Here is a 13,395-nt window from a genome sequence, read left to right as displayed (position 1 = left end):
ATGAGGTATGAAAAGGGCAGCAAAGCTCAGGAATATTGAGGGGAGGATGTGGGTTCCCCTTGAAATTTATTCATGGAAAATTCCTCTGTTTAAGTTAACAGAATGTCTGTTGGTCTCAACTGGTCCTTTACAAAATATGTTTACCCAGGTTCCCATGTAGGCAGCTTTCTTTTTGAAGCCTTTTTCTTGAGGCAATGAAATAGTCATCTGGCACTCCATAATGCATCTTCTACATATAAAGATTTACCCCTTTATCCACTCTTTGCTTTTCCCTCCTCTCTATCTATGAAACCCTTCTCCAAGATCTCCTAGGAATGTTTCATCTTGCCTTAGTGTTAATGCTTTGATCATTTGCTTCAGTGCTGTCTTCTTCAGTATATCGGACACCCCCATATCCATTTGCTTTGCAGGAGTGAATGGCTCTTTTTATATTCTGGCTTTTGTGCCTGGTGGCAGGTTTGGAGAAAGCTCTGAAATATTGAATTCTTTTTTGTATGAGACTTTTTCTCCTGGTTTTAACTGATAGAAGAGATTACAGTTAGCCAATAATTCTAGGAAAGCTTTCTTTAACTGTTTAAATATTCAGGGAATAATGTTTACTGGACCAGGAGCCTTTCTTATGTTCTTTTGGTTTTCAGGACATAGATGTTACTGCTTCAGAAAAGTAGGAAAGAGTCAGCCTTGTCCCTTACAGACTAATATGGATTCCTCCCAGAAAAATACCTGCTAGGGTCAAGAATCATTTTAGGCATTTATCTTTGCTCTGATCTTCTGGTATCACAGGAACTAAGGATCTTCAAGGGTGCTTATCTAGAACAAGTTCATAGTGGAAGTCCATGTTGCCCTTGGCCCACTGTGATCACTGGACTCTATTGTCAAGGCAATGTCACCCTCTCAATGGGAGGCTCAGGCTTCTGTTCACTTTTTGCTTTTTGGATAATTTTTCTACATTATCACTGAGAAATTTACATTTGTATTTCACAGAAATATAATCACAAGTCTGAATATATAATTGTTTGGAGAAGTTCATTTCATTATTTTAATGTAGAAAAATTGTAAAAGATAAAAATTCCACTTATTCAATAGGTGAATAAGTAAATAAATTGTGACCTTTTGTATTTGGAATAAAATGGGAAAATTATTTGTACTGACTTTCATATGTTTTACAATATATTGTTAGGGAAGTAAACACAATCACAAGTATATATTGTGATTTTTACCTGTGTAAGAAACTGGGAATTTATACATATATTTCCAAATGTCTGGAAGAATTTTAAATGGTCAATGATAGTTATTTCTGGAGTGCCACTGATCACAAAATGAAAGTCTTTCTCTTTTCCTTTATCCCCATATTCATAATCTAAAAATAAAAATATGAACCTGAGTGAGATTTTTAACAGTAAAAAACAGTAGTAGAAATCCCATTCAGTTGGATTTCATAATCTGTCACCATAAAATGATAATATTGATGAACTGAGGACATACTCACTTTTTGACACTCAGAAAAGATGTTGAGGGATTTTACCTCTGGATGCTGTTAGGAAGAGTCAAAATTGAGAAGTCAGATGTGGATAAGAAAATAAGATAAAATGTAACACATATCCCACTTTTCTATTACTATTCCATGCCCTGATTTCTCATAAAGCATACAGGTTCCTTGGGCAGGAGTTTGAAAATAAATAGTTTCTAGCTCCCTTTGCCTTTAACCAGTCACTTCTTACTGCCTTTTCTATAAGTTGATCCCATTTAGGATTGGTTCTACAATTTCTGAAGTTGCTACCTTATTTAAACTATCTGAAGAATAGAGGAACATTTTACTTCTCACAGTCTCTTTTTTTCCCTCCATTTGATCTGGACTTGTTTACAATTTTTTATCAGTTTGAGTGATTCACATTTTATTGAGTTTACTCAGCAGAGACATTGGGGAATAAATTTTTCCCTGGGGGCCCAGGTCAAGAAAACTTTAATTAGCCTTAACAAATAATGTTGGGAATTAACTTTTGACAGGTAACTAGGAAGATGCTCCAAAGAGACCCATGAGGAGGCTGTTACATGGGCTTCAGTTACAGGATAAAAGTCTTATGGGAACTGAAGCAATAATGGTGGTCATAATAATAAAAATGCAACATTAGTTTATCAAGCATTTTACCTGAGCTGGGCAGTTTTATTAATTTACATTCTTTATCATTTGATGTTCACTATATTTGAGGCATTTGTTATTTTTAGACTCTTGGCCCACTTAGTTAGTAGGTGTGTGACCTTCAGATGGTTCTCTAGCCTCTTTGTGCCTCAGTTGCTTCATCTGTTAAATGGGGGTAAGAATAGTAATTGGAACAAAAATCTGTCATAAGAACTAAATGTGTTGATAGATGTGGAGTGCTTAGAAGAGTGCTTGGAATACAGTAAATGGGAAACAAGTTATCATTATTATTACTGTTATTATTCTGCCCATTTTGCAGATAAGGGAATGAAGAACATAAAAGTTATGTAGTTTTCCCAACATCACATAACAGGAACTCTGAATTACTGGCATCTGAGAGCTGGTTTGCCTAATTCTACAGTATGCCATGTGTCTCTTCAGGAGCATGAGGAATGCAGAAGCCAATAGATTGGCTTCCTACTGTCAGTGGCATCACTGTTTCACCTCGGGGGTGGGGAGTTTAGCATTTATTTCAGAGCAAATTCTTTCCTGTATTGGACCATTGTTCTCTGATTCTTGCTTTCTGATGAAAGGCAGGATGTTATAGAGGCTTCTGTCTTCTCCATGGACTTGAACTACCTTCCCTGATATTCCTTCCCCATTTTCTTTCTTTAAACTTTTTTTATGTGGACAATTTAAAAAGTCTTTATTGAACTTGATATGTATTTCTTCTGTCTCATGTTTTGGCTTTGTGGCCATGAGGCATGTAGGATCATAGTTCTCCACCAGGGATGAAATCGACATCCCCTATGTTGGAAGGCAAAGTCTCAACCACTGGACCACAAGGGAAGTCTCCTTCACCCGTTTTCTTTTTGATTCTGTATCTCAGAAGCCTAGGTGGCTTCTATTCATATACTTGGAATCCACAGATCATTTACATGGAAAAGTCAACAGTGGACCGATCTTCAAGGATCACAGAATCGTTGAAAGAGAGGTCCGTGGTGTTGTTACACTTGACTCTGGTCGAGAGATCAAATGGTACTGGAGTTTCCTCTTGAGTTTGGTGAGAAGAATGGTTTCTATTTTCAGGGTTGGTCTAAGGTAAATCTATGAGATCATGAAGTTTGTCTTTTGTTCTCTGTGGTGAATGAGTGCTGACTCTTTAGCTGTAGGCAGAGTGACTTAAAAGACGAAAGCTGTAAATATAGGTTTGAGACCGATAATGTGTAGCTGACCAAGAGTTTTCCAACCTGTAGACCCCCAATAGGAAAGACAAAACAAGCTAATGGAAGTGGCAGGAGGACAAAGGTGTGTAAACCAAGACAGGAGAGGTACTGGAAATGGATTTTTCAAAGAAGCAAAGGATGAGAAGATAAACAAGAAGCCAAGATGGTGTGAACATGTGAAAGAAGAGATAAATGTGGTCAGTCAGAAGCTGACACAGAGAGATTATTTTGTATTCAATATGTGGGATCATTTCTTCCAAGCCCGCATTCCCCTAAGAGAATCTTGCTTGAGTTTATCCTAGAATGGCTAGCTCCTTGACCACTGATGATTGGAGCTTGATAGCACAAGGGCCAAACTGTCATAATTAGAATCTCTTTCCTGGGTGCTTATACCATATTTGAGTTTGCTAACTGTATGCAGTCAGGCTGGAAGAAGATTTAGATTTTATAGGGCGGACATAAAGGGCTATGTCACAGTGGACGAAGAATCAAGGATGCTGGACCATAGTGAGGAAAGGTGGGATACAGCCACAATGAGAGAGGGAGGGAGAAAGAAAGTGGGGGGAGGGGGAGGGAAGGAGAAGGATGAGAAAAGGGAGGAGGAAAGAGAAAGGGCTGAAGCACCAAAGAATTGATGCTTTTGAACTGCGGTGTTGGAGAAGACTCTTGAGAGTCCCTTGGACTTCAAGGAGATCAAATCAGTCAATCCTAAAGGAAATCAGTCCTGAATATTCATTGAAAGGACTGATGCTGAAGCTGAAGCTCCAATACTTTGGCCACCTGATGCGAAGAACTGACTTATTGGAAAAGACCCTGATGCTGGGAAAGATTGAAGGCAGGAGGAGAAGAGGACCACAGAGGATGAGATGATTGGATGGCATCACTGACTCAATGGACATGAATTTGAGCAAGCTCTGGGAGTTGGTGAAGGACAGGGAAGCTGGGTGTGCTGCAGTCCACGGGTCACAAAGAGTTGAACGTGACTGAATGACGGAATTGAACCGAAGAGAAAGGAAGAGAGAAATTCAGTAATCTTGAAACTGATGCTTCCAAGTAGATTTTAAGGTAGTCAAAGGATAGGTTCTCATATATTATTCTGCCAAGAGATTTCTGTCTAAATACAAAATTTTAAAATACTGAGACATAAAACTTCACACTGGAGCCCCAACACAATAGCTACATAAATACAACCCATTTCATGTTTATATATTGAAAAAATTTTATTTTTATAAACAGACAAAATATAGAAGATAATAGTGAATCCCGTAGCTGATTATTTATGTCCTACAATTTGAAGATTTTGATATCATTTTAATCAAACCAAGGCAATTTCAACTGAGTACAAGCAGAAAACCATGGAGGGTTTTAGAAACACTAAAATCTATAGATATCTGTGCTCAATGGACTTGTTCCAAGCATCCAATCTGTTTGGCCAGATCATGTCCAGATATTCAACTTTTAAATAAAAGTTTCAAAAACATTTTTTTTTTGCATTTTTACAAATGTATTTTATGCCTCAAATGAAGCACTTAATAAATTTACACTTAGGCACTTTCCTAGCAGTCCAATGGTTAGGACTCTGAGCTTCCATTGCAGGAGGTGTGTGTTCAATCCCTGGTCAAGGAACTAAGATCCTACTTGCTACTTAGTGCTGACAAAAAGTTATAAAAATAATTACACTTAGAAGGAAATTTCCAAGGGGAAATAATTTTGGAGAACTCATGCTTTGACTACCTTGACTAAACAGGAGTTTCAAGATTAGAATTTCTCTGTCTCCCTCCTTCTCTCCTGCTATTCCTACTCCCTCTCATTCTTTCCCATTTCCCTCCTACTCCTTAAAAACAATGTTTATTTATTTATTTATTTTGGCTCCACTGGGTGGCGTGTGGCATCAACATGACCAGGGATCAAACCCAGGCCTCTTGCATTAGGAGTGCTCCCTGAATTGGGAGTGCAGGGTCTTAGCCACTGAGCTACCAGGGAAGTTCCCCTCCTTGCCTATCTTTTACTTATCCTTTTCTCTCTCCCTTCCTCTGCTCCCCCACCCCTAGAATGAGGTGTATTATGCAGGATGAAAACAAAGATGACCTCTCCTACACTGAAACAGAAGGAAAAGTTAGAGCAGCTCTGAGCTCCACGCTCACCTTCAGAGACAGCCTTGGTACCTGTTATTAGGAAGAGAGGGAAAGAAAACTTCAAGTTATTATTTTTCCCTTTTGAGGTTTGAGACAAGAGTAGACGTATGGTCAGTTATCACTTTTAAAAAAAGGATTTTATATTGATCTTTTAATTTTTCTTGAGAGTCCTTAAGACTTCTGAGGATTGTTTCTAAGCAGAGTTCCCTGGGTGCTTCCCTTCAGTGTTTGACATTTTCTAAAACAAAAGAAAACAAAAGCAAACCACACAAAACCCCACTAGAGGGAGTTATTTGCCTAAATTATTCCCCGGACAGAGATTCCATTGTTTGAGAATTGAAATCCTTTCAGGTTTCATAACCTGCGTGATGTGTAACATTTGGTAGAAAATCCCACTGGAAAGAGCCATTGAAACAGATTATCTCTAGAATATTGATTCTGTGCCTTGAGCATCTGGTTTCTTCTACATGAACATGTTAAACTTGTGTCCTGGGTCCTCAGTCCCTCTCCCCATCATCCCACAGACCTGGTGGGGGTCTCACACTGGAATAACCTTCACATTGTAAAACTTGGGAGTGGAGGTGAAATGGATTTAAAGGCATCAATGCAGCATGTTAGCCTTTAAAATGCAACTGCCAAGGTGGGAGCATACTGCATTTGTCTGCTTTGGCCCTGGCTCATTAGTTGTCTGTCTTTACTGGGCTTGGGGAATGGAATTAAGACTGAGTCAGAGATTTCCCTGGTGGTCCAGTGGTGGAGAATCCGCCTGCCAATGCAGAGGACAGGGGTTCAATCCCTGGTCCAGCAAGAACCGACATAGATCCCAGGCAACTAAACCCATGCACCATAACTACTGAGCCCACACACCTAGAGCCCACAAGCTGCAACTATTGAAACCTGCATACCCTAGAGCTTGTGCTCTGCAACTAGAGAGGCCACTGTGTGCATCCCAACCAGAGGAATTCAGTGGGCAGTGACAGAGACCCAGTGTAGTCAAAAATGTAAAAAGAAATTGATTCAGCCTGGGAAGTGGGTAAATCAGCATACCCTCCTCTTGCCTGACCATTTCCTGCAGCTTCTGAGAAATACATAGCCAGATAGGTAAGCTCTGGGTCTCTCTCCCATAGGCCATCACCTTCATCAGAGAACTTTATTTTGAGTGATAAAGTCCCTGGAAAACAATGTCTCAGAAGTGCCTTTGATGAGAAGAACCCACATAGATCCCAGGCAACTAAACCCGTGCACCATAACTACTGAGCCATAACATACCGAGAGTATGGGGGAGTTGAGAGTATGGGGGAGTTGAGAAAGCTCTTGAGCTTTCTGGGAAATTAAAAAACCTCATTTTACAAAGAGAATGTGCTCAAGTTAGGCTCCATGGGATAAGACCTTCAAAATCTACCAACCTCCCTGTCTGACTCTTATTTCAGGGTCCAGATTACCTGTGACAAGGACACTGAATGCCCCAGAAGAAAAATAAATAACTGTCTCAATATGCATCCTGTAGACAATCTATTTCTTCGTAACTATGGTCAGTGACCATAGGTAAAAAGAGACCAGGTCCTCCTTCCTGACCTGATCATCCCAACTACAGTTCATATGGGCAATCACTCTCTGTCCCTCACTTCTTAATGGTAGATCCTGAACCAGGACACTGCATGTGTTTACCATATATGCTTACTTTTTGTTGATGAATTTTTGTTGAATAATAAACCACTTTAATACTTAGTGGCTGAAAGCAGCCACATTTGTTTTATTCATGATTCTGTGGGTTGGCCATTTGGGCTGGGCTCATCTGGATGGTTCTCTGTTGGTCTTTGATGGGCTCATTCATGTATCTTTGACCATTGTCAGCTGGGCAGCTCTGTTTCATGGTGGCAGGGAGCATATGTGTATGTGTGTGTCTGTGCGTGTGAGTTTATCTGCAAGGGTGATGGGGGCAAATTTCGCCTAGGTTAGTTCAGGCTTGTTCACATAGTGGTAGGTTACAAGGACTTCTTGTTTCTGCAAGTTTCCTGGTGGCTCAGATGGTAAAGAATCTGCCTGTAATGAGGGAGACCTGGGTTCAATCTCTGGGTCAGGAAGATCCCCTGGAGAGGGGAATGGCTTACCCACCCCAGTATCCTTGCCTGCAGAATTCCATGGACACTCTGGTGGGCTACAATCCATGGGCTCGCAGAGTTGGACATGACTGAGCAACTGTCAATGCAAACATAAAGTGTCGCTTGTATGAAGCAAGCCACATGGCTAAACCCAATGTCAGTGTGGAAGGGCACGACCAAGGTAGGTGGCTACAGGGAAGCAAAGAGTATATACTAATCACTTGAAGTCTCTGACAGTTGGTCATCTTTGACACATGAACTATGTATTGAAATATAGAGGTAGAGTGAATCTGAGGGTGGTTGTGGAGGAAGAAGCAATGGGAGTGAGTGAGCCTCGACTCCTTACACACCCTGGAAGGTGCCTTGTAGGGCTGCTACTTATTCTGGAGCCCAGTCATTTTTCTGACCAAGTCTTTTACCACTTGCTTCACTTGCTGGTTCCTGAGAGTATAGATGAAGGGGTTCAGGAGAGGGGCAATAACTGTATTGATTAGAGACACTCCTTTGTTGAGATCAACCCCTTTGCCTGGAGAAGGCTTTACATACATGAAGAAGCAGGTGCCGTAGCACATGGTGACCACAATGATGTGGGAGGAACAGGTGGAGAAAGCCTTTTTCCTCTCCTGGACAGAAGGGATCCGGATGATTGTCCGGATAATCTGGACATAGGACATGGAGATCAGCACCAGTGTGCTGAGCAGTGCCACCAAGGCCAGGGTAAAATCCACCATCTCCAGCACCTTGGGCCCACTGCAGACCACCTCCATTAGCGGTGTATAGTCACAGAAGAAGTGGTTGATGTGGGTGTCACAGAACGGAAGCTGACTGGTGAAGATGAGAGGAATGATGATGAGGGAGAATCCTGCCAGCCAGCAGGTGAGGATGAGCCGCGTGCAGACTCTGCTGCTCATGAGGTCGGGGTAGCGGAGCGGCCGGCAGATGGCGATGTACCGGTCATAGGCCACGGCTGTGAGGAGGAAGAACTCCGTGGCCCCCAGGAAGATGTGGAAAAAGTCCTGGGCGATGCAGCCCGCAAAGCTAATGGTCTTAGTTCCCGTGGCAATGTTGAGCAGCATCTTGGGCACAATGACAGTCTGGAACCAAATTTCTAAACAGGACAGATTCCGGAGGAAGAAGTACATAGGGGTCTGCAGGCGGGTGTCCAGCAAGGTCAGGCTGATGATGGCCAGGTTTCCAGAGACAGTCACGAGGTAGGCAAGCAGCAGCAGGAGGAAAACTGCCACCTGAAGCTCTTTGGTGTCTGTCAGGCCTTGGAGGAAGAACTCAGTCACCAAGGTCTGATTGGCCATTGTAGATTTCATGTCCTTTCCAGAAACATGCAAGCCCAGGCAGATAGAGACATCAGACATTAGCAATCCAGGGCAGATAGAGACATCAGACATTAGCAATCATGGGCAGATAGAAACATCAGATCGGCCTCCCAGTGGATTGAGGGAAGTAGAGCAGAAGCTTCTAGAGGCCCTTCCCTAGTCAAAAACGTCACCTTCTTTAGAATCCTGAAAGAATTATTGGATGTCAGTGATTGTCCTCTCTCGCTCCCATCTTCCCTCCCTCTTTTCTTTCATTTCTTCCTTTTATTTCATCTGAGAAAGTCTATACAGAATCTTCTGCTAAGAACAGAAGAACTAAGATGCGTTTAATCCCACTGATCACAGCTTCCTCTGTCCATCACCTCATCTGGCTACAAAACAACTTGCAGAGTGATGCTGCATCACTTCCTATTTTCACACCTCTTGCTAGTTCTTCTTCTGGCTGACTCTATAGGTAGGGGGACCATACAGGTGAGGGCATTCTGGGAAACACAGTCCTCAATTTAATGAAGATCATATAATAGTGAAACTGTGTACAAGCCTCTGTGTCCTTGTCTTCTGAAGTAAAATGTTGACTCAAGAGTTAATGATTGGGAAATGTGAAGATGTAGAAACAAAGAGTAGCTATTGGTCTGGGGAACTGGTAACAATTTAGACAATAATTCTGCCACATAGCTGAATTTCCAAACTCACAGTTTCCTGAAAGATATAGACAAAGGCCTGACACACTTTCCTATTTTTACAGGAAGCAGACTCCCTCCAGGTGAAAACTGCTGACAACAAGCACATAGACCCTAGACTGGTTGAAATTAGAAGATTGATAATACATAGAACTGCAACTTGGTGCTGGCCAATCCCAGAACTGTCCATGAATTGATCACACCAACTCTTTACTACCCTCTCCAGGGTGAGTCACAGAGTCTTGAGGGCCCTTGCCTACTGGCAAAGCATTAAAAGCTACTCTTTCTACTTCACCCAAAACTCTATCTCCATGTTTCCATTTGGCATCAGTGAACAGAGGCTAAGTTTTGGTGACATAGTTAATCATAGCCTGTCCATGCAAGAAACTCATTATGTAATCTTTTGTAAAGTGGGAATAGTAACAGGATATTTGTGACGGTGAAATGACATAATGCTTGTAAAGATTTTAACAGTGATTGCCACATGGTGGATATTCAAAAAGCAATTATTATTATATTAATATATTAAATAGATAAACAAATAAAACAAGAATTCTCTGCTGTTCTCCCAGGCCTCTTTAGAATTGGCAAACACCTATTCATCCTTTAAGATCTAGCTTAAGACTTCTTTAATAAGAAAAGTTTTATTTATTTTTGTCCACACTGTGCTAAATGTTTATGTGGGATTCTAGTTCCTGGATCAAGGATGGAACCCATGTCCACCACAGTGGAACCTGAGTCCTAACCACTGGACCACTGGGGAAGTCCCTATAAGACCTCTTATTTGAAGCCTTCCCTGTAAGCCCTAGGCTGAATTCACTGCTTCCTCCCGTTTCCCATAATTTATAGTCTGTGCCTGATATGGTGCTTCCCAGATGGCATGTAGTAAAGAATCCCCCGGCCAATGCAGGAGACACAGGAGATGTGGGTTTGATCCCTGGGTCAGGAAGATCCCCTGGAGGAGGAAATGGCAACCCACTCCAGTATTCTTGCCTGGAAAATCCCATGGACAGGGGAGCCTGGCAGGCTGAAGTCCATGGGGTTGCAAAGAGCTGAACACGACTTAGTGACTGAGCACTTGCCTGGTATATTTCCATAGGGTCTGTTATAAAGTGTAGAGCCTGTCTTCCTTGCAAGACCACAAACACCTGAGCTCAGGGACCTTTTTGTTCATCTGTGTATCTCATCACTTACCTTCCCTCTTTACTCAGTATAGGTGCGCATCTTCTCAGGTCTGTATTGGCAAAAAAACCTCCTACTTCGTCACATATGTAGCATGCAGTTTTGTAATAAGAAGCCATTTTCACTTACATTGAATTTTTGTTAAGAATTGCTCGACATTGCATCTGGACATTAAAGATGGGGAATGTCTTCTTTGTTTTTCATCAGACCACTTTCTTCTCTCATCCAGGTTTATTGAGGTACAATTGACAAACAAAATTGTAAGGTATTTAAACGGATTCCCTGATAGCTTAGTTGGGAATCTGCCTGCAATGTGGGAGACCTGGGTTTGATCCTTGGGTTGGGAAGATCCCCTGGAGAAGGGAATGGATACCCACTCCAGTATTCCGCCTGGAGAATGCCATGGACTGTATAGTCCATAGGGTTTCAAGGAGTCAGACACGACTGAGCAATTTTCAGTTTCACTTTCTAAAGTGTCCAAGGTGATGATTTGATACACGTATGTTTTGTGAAAGGATTCCCCCTATCCAATTGATTAGCACACCTTCTATTTCACATATTAACACTTTTTTTTCCTTTTGTGAGGATGTGTAAGTTCTATTCTCTTAAAATTTCAATTATATACTACAGTATTATCAACTATAGTCACCATGTTATACATTAAATACTCAGACCATATTCCTCTTACAATTAAATCTCTTATCAACTTATGCCTAACTCTTCTACCTTCCACTGGCAATCAACAATCTGTTTCTGTGAGTTGGACTTTTAATTTAGTTTCCTCAGAAGTATTTGTATAAGTATTCCATATAGTATTTGTCTTTGTCTGGCTTATTTCACTTAGCATAATATCCTCCAAATCATCTATGTTACTGCAAATGGCATAATATCCTTCTTTTCTGAGAATTAAATATGCATAAAATAAATTATATATGGACCTCATTTTCTTTATCTGCTCATCTGTTGATGGATGCTTAGGTGCCTTGGCTATTGTTAATAATCCTGCTATGAACATGAGAGTGCAGGTATTTCTTAGAGGTAGTGATTTGGTTTCCTTCGGCTATATGCCCTTTAAGTGGGATTGCTGGATCATATGCTAGCTCTATTTTTAATTTATTGAGGAACCTCTATACTGTTTTTCATAGTGGCTGTACCAGTTACATTGCCACGAACAATGTACAAGGTTCTGTTTTCTCCACATCCTTGCCAACACTTGTTCCCTCTTGTCTTTTTGATAATGGACATTCTGACAAATATAAGATGATCTCTCATTGAAGTTTTGACTAACATTTCCTTAAGGTTTAGTGCTGTTGGCATCTTTTCATGTACTTGTTGGCCATTTGTATATATTCTTCGGAAAACTGTCTGTTCAGGTGCTCAGACCCCTTTCTCACACTGATCTCTGGTGTTTGACATGTGATAGGTATATCTATAGATTGCTGGGATGGTACTGACAAGAAATAAAATACTATGAGGGTTGTTGCACCCATTTTTGGATAAAGAAGGTAAACTCCACAGAAATTAACTATTTGCCTAGGGCCATGAGGAGAATCTAAAGACGATGTGGAAGCCATTTGAATGTTGCCTCGTCAGGATCAGATCTATGATGCTCTCAGGTTTGTTATTTTGTTGTGTAGAAAAGAGATTTTCCCCTGAAGAAATCTGTGAAGTTCTGTTGAATTATTTTCTCTCACTCCTTTTAATTTGAGATCAATGACTCAGGAACTCCATGATCTCTGTCACTGGTCTCTAAATGTGGGAAACATTCACACATGGGGTGAGCCAGAGGATTTACTGGGGTATGTGACGGAGATATGTCAGTCTTCTAGTTATACCTTATTTCGTGAAATCTAAGATACAGTCAAGTGTTCCATACAGCATTGTTTTATGTGCCTTTAAGGAAGAAAAGATGATACTGACTAGACTATGGCACTATGCTAAATTACTATTGATCATAAGACGTTTCTCAGTTTCAGAGATGCTAAAATGTGTGTTTTGAAGTTGATGAAGTATTTTATTTATTTTTAGCTCTTTAAAAATTTCTGTTTTTTTAATTGCTATAAAACATAATCTATATGCTTATATAGAAGTACATATAAATAGTTTTAAAATAAATTAATATACACATATATTGGGACTATATCCTCAACTTCGTTTCAAAATATTTACAGACTGGATGTATGATTTAAAAAGTTTGGAGAATTATTGCCCAAGAGACCTGCTGCCTATCTGTTCCCCCCATTTCCTTGCTTCCACTCCCACCCAGGCAGTTTGTGTTTGCAAATAGGTCTATTTTCTTTGGGGGAGGAGAAATATACTTTTGGCTTCCCTGGTGGCTCAGACGGTAAAAAATCCACCTGCAATACAGGAGACCTGGGTTCTATCTCTGGGTTGGGAAAAAACCTTGGAGAAGGCAATGGCTAACTTCTCCAGTATTCTTGCCTAAAGAATTCTTTGGACAGAGGAGCCTGGTGGACTGGAGTCCATGGGGTCGCAAAGAATTGGACATGACTGAGCAGGTGGGCTGCAGTCCATGGGGTGGCTAAGAGTCAGACACGACTGAGCGACTTCACTTTCACTTTTTACTTTCATGCATTGG

At 41.0% G+C, this 13,395-nt stretch overlaps 1 protein-coding gene across 1 annotated transcript; it reads right to left on the bottom strand.

Annotated features, from left to right (window-relative positions):
* Positions 1 to 7,977: 7,977 nt before the first annotated feature.
* On the bottom strand, positions 7,978 to 8,913 carry LOC120858054 (olfactory receptor 2AP1-like). The gene has a single exon (XM_040233934.1). The coding sequence runs from the start codon at positions 8,911 to 8,913 to the stop codon at positions 7,978 to 7,980; it is 936 nt and encodes a 311-aa protein (XP_040089868.1).
* Between the last annotated feature and the right edge of the window lie 4,482 nt (positions 8,914 to 13,395).

The sequence above is a fragment of the Oryx dammah genome, unplaced genomic scaffold (genome assembly GCF_014754425.2).
Source record: "Oryx dammah isolate SB20612 unplaced genomic scaffold, SCBI_Odam_1.1 HiC_scaffold_29, whole genome shotgun sequence".
In the NCBI taxonomy this organism is placed as follows: domain Eukaryota; kingdom Metazoa; phylum Chordata; class Mammalia; order Artiodactyla; family Bovidae; genus Oryx; species Oryx dammah.
This window is presented reverse-complemented; position numbering and strand designations above follow the sequence as displayed.